At 48.7% G+C, this 5,954-nt stretch overlaps 1 protein-coding gene across 1 annotated transcript; it reads left to right on the top strand.

Moving 5' to 3' along the window:
- Window positions 1-1,771: 1,771 nt before the first annotated feature.
- EMH_0036040 (EF hand family protein, related) lies at window positions 1,772-5,380 on the top strand (the record flags this gene model as incomplete). The annotated part of the gene is made up of 12 exons (XM_013495032.1): window positions 1,772-1,871; window positions 2,013-2,205; window positions 2,305-2,390; window positions 2,558-2,627; window positions 2,908-2,982; window positions 3,093-3,237; window positions 3,447-3,527; window positions 3,754-3,826; window positions 4,020-4,129; window positions 4,337-4,483; window positions 5,022-5,084; window positions 5,258-5,380. 12 exons carry the CDS (start codon window positions 1,772-1,774, stop codon window positions 5,378-5,380), a joined length of 1,266 nt encoding a protein of 421 aa, XP_013350486.1.
- Window positions 5,381-5,954: the final 574 nt, after the last annotated feature.

Below are 5,954 nucleotides of genomic sequence, written 5' to 3'. Positions count from 1 at the left end.
AAGCTGCCGTTTGCATTTGCTTAGCGTCCGCTTAGAGCGGCGAGCAATGAGGCGACTCCGCGGTAGCAGAGTCTTGCCGGCCGTGCAACACCCGCATGGCTTAGTCCAAGGTACACTAAACTGATATATATGCATCATAAATGCTACTGTTTGGGAGGGGAGTTAATTCTGCACTTTAATTAGGCACGCCGTGCCGCGTCGATTGTTGACGTGACCGGCTACAGAGTCTCGTGCGGCGTGGACAGGCCGCAGCCCCTTGGGCTTTTTTCCGGAAAAACGAGTAGATGGTGTAACGCAAAGAACGCTAGGGAGAAAAAAACCGTTTCTGAGTCGTAATTTCACCTAATTATGCGGAAGGGCAGGTTGTTCCTCCCATGCATCGCTGGCACAGTGGCGATCAACTCAAGTCCTGCTGCGGGCAGCTGTGCTCGGTACTAGTTGCTGTAGAAGGGAAGAAAAGGTTTAACGAGTTGCGTCCCCAAACTTAGTGGAGCAACAGTTTACCACATGAAACGAAGTAAAGCCATCTGTTGTGGAGAAACTTTAATCGTTCGTGGGAGGTGACCTTCGGGGGTGTAGCCCTCGAGCTGCAACGTCGACCCGACTGAAACAAGCGGAAAACAGGATCGAAAAGGGCTGGAAAAATGGANCCCTCGAGCTGCAACGTCGACCCGACTGAAACAAGCGGAAAACAGGATCGAAAAGGGCTGGAAAAATGGATCTTCAGAGGCCCTCGGTGTTCTCTGGTCAGCAGACATTTTCCCTGTGCGTCCCATTCAGTATCAAGCAGCAACAGCTTGTGCTTGATCACTCTGCCAGAGAGAAGTACTACAAAAAGCAAACCCTCAACTATACGACTTCGGGCCGGCAAGACAGGCAGAAACCTCCACCTCTAGAGCTCACAGATGAGGTCAGTAACCCGGGCCGTTTCTTCTGCTTTTCAAGCCACCTTGAATTATGCAAGCGCCCGAAGTGAACGATCGAGGAAAAGCAATTGTGCAGGGACAGGGATGCATAACGTTGTGCTTAGGAATGGACGTTATTCAGTCAAAGTGGTCAGGAGGACCGGGAAGAGCACCACCTCACTCACGACGAAAGGAGAAGTGCGAAGGAAGCGGCGCGTTTATCATACCGGTGACTGGCACCTCGCCATTGTGTTGCAAGCCATCGAAACGCTAGGCAAACGATTGACATGATTTTCGAGTTGTTCGCGTGGATATTCTGCATCAGCTACGCTTATTCGGTGTATCCAGTGTTGCTGCTCGTCCTTGTACCAGACCCAAACAAGAACCTGCATGGCTGAAGCATGATCGCCAGGCCCTGCGTTTCTTCGCTTTCTACCAAGAACCTTTCAGTGGCAATGCAGTCGAGAACAGCAGACGGCGTTTCTGCATCATTTCCTTCTACCTAGAGGACGGAACACTCAGCGTCTACGAATCAACAACGGACTATGGGGAAACACGGCAAGGACCCATTCTCAAGCGACACAAGATGCCGCGGGCAGATGGCAGCGGCTTTGTTACCTTCACTGANAGCGCTTACACACACGGGTTTATTGATGCTGTAGCGAGTGGGATTAGATGCCCCAGTAGCCCTAAGTGTAAATATACGAACGTCCAAGAAGTATTTAATATCCTCAAGTCCTGTTCGATGATACAATCCTCCAGTTGCGTAAACTAGTCGAATATGACCATTAAATTTATATTCAGTATACACTAGTTGGAGATGTAAAGTGTAGATCGAAGGACTCAACCGAGGCTAATGTACGGAGATGTTGCACTTGCAGCTCGGAGCAGAACTGGAACTCTACGGTCGCGTCTTCAAGATTTTGGAGTGTGACGAGTTCACGCGGTGGTTTTGTACAAACGCAGGTGAAGAAACGCTGGCCTTGTTGCTCTGAAACCCTTAGTAACGCAGACTCTGATATTTGTATGTGATCACGCAAGTTCTATGCTCGTTACAAAAAGCAAAACAAGTCATGCAGCTCTTGCGACTTCTGCAACTTTTGCCAGGGCATGAACTTGGGGAGGCAGTGGAGTTGCCTGATGATACCTTCTTTCGGGCGTTTGTAATGAAGCAACGAAATAACTGCACACCATCACCAGCAGTTCTAAGCGAGATCCGCGCTGCACGAGCCTTCGCGGAGGCATCTCGAGGAAACACCTGCTCCAATAAGATGCTCAACCAGTATCTTCAGAACGACCGGTCAGACTCTTTCAGAGGCAAACGAGTGCATTCATCCCCGCCTGCGGATAATACTGGGTTGAAAGATTAGTTTCCATCTGTGCTTCGCCTGGACTGCAGCAAAGTGCTGGTCTTTCACTGCTACTGGGAAAATCCACAAAACTTTGGATGTCGGACTTACTATAAACTTCACTACTTCCTCAGTGGTCAGTGGCCATGCAGCCGGCAACACAGAATTCGGCCGTCTTCCACAGTATAGTGATTGATTTGGAATGACAAACGAGAGCAGAAGTCACGAGACACGCTAATACCTTACCCCGTATTCCATTGCTGACTTGAGTTAAATTGAAAATCTCCTTGCAATTTCGCGCAGACGATTCTGTGGAGATCAGAATTAATCCGATAAAGAACTCTGGCTGCGACAACTACTCCACCTTCCTGAGGTATCAACTCGTTACACTATTTCCATTCACGTTTTTGCATGGCTNGCTCCTGCTCACCACACCTCTCCGCCTTTAGCGAGGCAAAGCTGCCGGCCATTGGGGAGTTTGTATCAACCAGTGTGTGGGCACACCTGTCCGGCCAACGTAAAATATACCTACGTAGGAATGGTACATGCATGTAATGCGGAATCTCCGAACTATTCACACTCCGAAGGTGGACGGGCTTTACATTTGCGAATGAAATCAGACGTTGAGAGTGATGTGCAACTGTTTTGTACAGGAAAGGGAAATTGCCGAAGCAACTTGGCGAGTTGACTTGGTCCGACTACCAACTGAGCCGAAGCGAATTCTACACGTGAGCCCAACCTAGTTGCAAACAATATATGATTGCACTTAGTTCTGCAGTAAAGAGCGTGCTGTTTTCGAGACCGGGTACTGAACTGGTGTGAAAAACACAATCCGCAGGCCAGAGGACTTTGTGGTGGGAAGGGAAATAGATGTCTATGGGCGTCAATTTCATATATACGACTGCGACGAATTCACGCGGCAGTTCTATCGCGAGTACCTGAACACTGAGCAGGGCCGGGAAATAATACCGGAGGAGAAACGCGTAAGGAGAGAAGGAACNGCGAGTACCTGAACACTGAGCAGGGCCGGGAAATAATACCGGAGGAGAAACGCGTAAGGAGAGAAGGAACGAGTGTCCTGATCTCAGCTCAGCTGTTGCTTTGAAGAACCCCCCCATTCACAGCAAGCGCGGGCGTTCTGCGCTATCGCAGTGCCTGCATCACGCATCACGCGTTCGAATCATTCATGCAGGAAATTCCACAAATCACGTGGCCTCCGCATGCCCTCGGCATAGGAACTGAAGAAGACACAATCCAATGCTGCACCCGTATAGTAAGTTATAGATAAGTGGGCGGATCATCCAGCCTCGTACACGCAGCTTGCGGCGTTGTATTCATCGTTCGTGTCCCCCCACCTCCGCCTCCGCCGAGATTGTGCATTATCGGCCTACATATAAATATATATATTTATGTATATGCATATACATATATATATGTATATACAGATGTAAAAAGGGGCTGTAACAAACTGTGAGATTGTGCTGCGCCTTGATACGCAGACCCCCAAACGGCCACATCCTAACGAGCGTGAGATTCTCTTCGGAGAAGATGTCATTCTCAACTTCAAGGCAAGTCAAGCGTTTAAATAAAAAGATACGAACTGACCGGAGTTTGGGAATGCAGTGGTAGCCGCTTTTGCGTAGGTAATTGCAAGCTGACATAACCTGAGAGGGGCGCCAGTACAAAGTATTTTAAATAACGGTTTGACTTTCGCCTGGTTCGCCCATCTCGGTGTCTTCCGCTTAACTGCGTCAACTACAGGCAGAGTTGGTGAGCTCACGAAAAGAAGATGAAGGAAGAGAATTCAGGATCTCTATTCGCGAGCTGACTGACAAAATAACCGTCTTTGAGTATCAGAAACGCAATTCGGGCCACGTACGACATACCACGGTTTTCCTAATTCTAAGGACACCGGCAGACATTAAGTAGAGGAGAACAAAGCAAATTCCAACTAAAACAGTTAAGCGTTATGCTTCGTGTTGTTCTTAGTATACCACCGCGCGCGTCTACTTGGGGTGCTTGCTACAGTTCATGTGAGTTTGCAGTAGCTAACCGAGTGAATGCGCTGCGGCTGCATAACAGGCAGGTGGCAAGTTCTTCGAAGCGAACAGCTTGCAGAACCAGCAAACGGGGAGAAAATACTCAGCTCAAGACTTCTTTGTTGGAGCTGAAGTCGTCCTTAATGGGTACACATTCAGAATTACAGCTGCCGATGAGCGTACAATGAAGGTATAATAATACTTCTCAAGAACTCCTTAGCACAGTAGGGGGAACGCCACAACACAAAACACAAAAAAGATTTCTTGGCGTCATTGGGCGTGCCAGTTGATGCTTTAAACGCGGGGTATGCGGACGTGGTGTATGGCGGAGCTTGTTTAGATGAAATATAATTTTGCTTTCACATACACATTTATATTTTACCAGTTGAAACGCGCGGAACGCATATGCGTCTGTTTTCTGTTTTCGCATTGTGTTCAGCATATGGAGGAACACACAGAAAAATATCCCCGCGCAAGTGTACGCGAGGTTTGTGCCAAAGTGTCTGAAGAGCTCAGGAAGCTAAAGGCAAGAGGAAGCTCCTTGATTCGTGTTTCTTGTTTCTTGTTCGAATCGAAACCGTTCTCATTGTTTTCGGTGTTGCTGCAGCAGAAAAGCCAAGCAGAACGTCTGTCATTGTTACTGCTATTGTGGCACTAAAAGCAATCAGAGTGACTGGCGTAAGACGGGGTTGATGATGGGTGAACGTTAATTTGGTTTGTGAGTGCAGGTTGAGTCGGGGGCTCTCGTGACGCTCGACTGCCTGAGACAGAATTTGTGCGGTTCTCTTTCCGTAAGCCTTTACAACCACCGCTTGGTTTTGCTTCATTAGCAGTACTCCGTAGGAGTCTGCGGCAGACGGCACGACAGTGCTAATCAGTAGCTCAATAAACGCACCACATGCTATGGGAGATTGCTTGCATGGGGTTTCAGGGATTTGGTTTGTGCTGTACTGCGGATTTACAGGAGCACGAACTGCTTACTCTGAGTCGAGCGGCGGGGGCAAAACATAACGAAAAGAAAGAGGATGGGGTTGGGGAAAGCGCTGTTGAAGGCTGCTGCATTAACTTGGATTCCCTTCTGCAATAACAACACGACTGCTCAGCGACCAGTTCGTTGGGAACTGAGTGTAGAAACAAGCATTAACAAAACAAGTTCCTCAACAGAGAGAGAAAAACCGCTATCCTCGACACAATCAGATTCAAGTGCAATGAGAAGCTGATAACCTGAAACGTCGAAGCGCGTTTACACTGACTACAGTCCCGAGCGCTCCCATGTGACAAGTCCTTCCTGACGAGTTTGCTGGTAGACAACGGAGCAAGATAACCAGCGAGACACAACGAGGCGTATTTGGGCGCTTTCAACTTGCCCGTGCTCTCTTCATTTCGTTGCACTGCAGCTAAACAATAACGCCTCAAAATGCACAGAGCCTCTCTGCTTAAAGGGGAACGGCTGGTGTTTACACGAGTGCTACAACGCAGCTGGTTTCCGCGGTATTGCACGACCGTGCCGTTCGAACAAAGCTGGAAATAGAAGGAGATGCATTTTGCTTCTGAAATTCGCATTCTTCGTCGTTCAGTGAAGGGGCCAGGGGTCCTGTTTAGAATGTGAACGACGATCGTTTGGCAAAGCCTTAGAGTTTTGTGGCGTGCCTGCTGCGGGT

This window comes from Eimeria mitis, genomic scaffold, assembly GCF_000499745.2.
Source record: "Eimeria mitis Houghton genomic scaffold, Emh_scaff1393, whole genome shotgun sequence".
Classification (NCBI taxonomy): domain Eukaryota; phylum Apicomplexa; class Conoidasida; order Eucoccidiorida; family Eimeriidae; genus Eimeria; species Eimeria mitis.
Note: the sequence above shows the minus strand (reverse complement) of the source record. Positions and strands in the feature narration are given on the sequence as shown.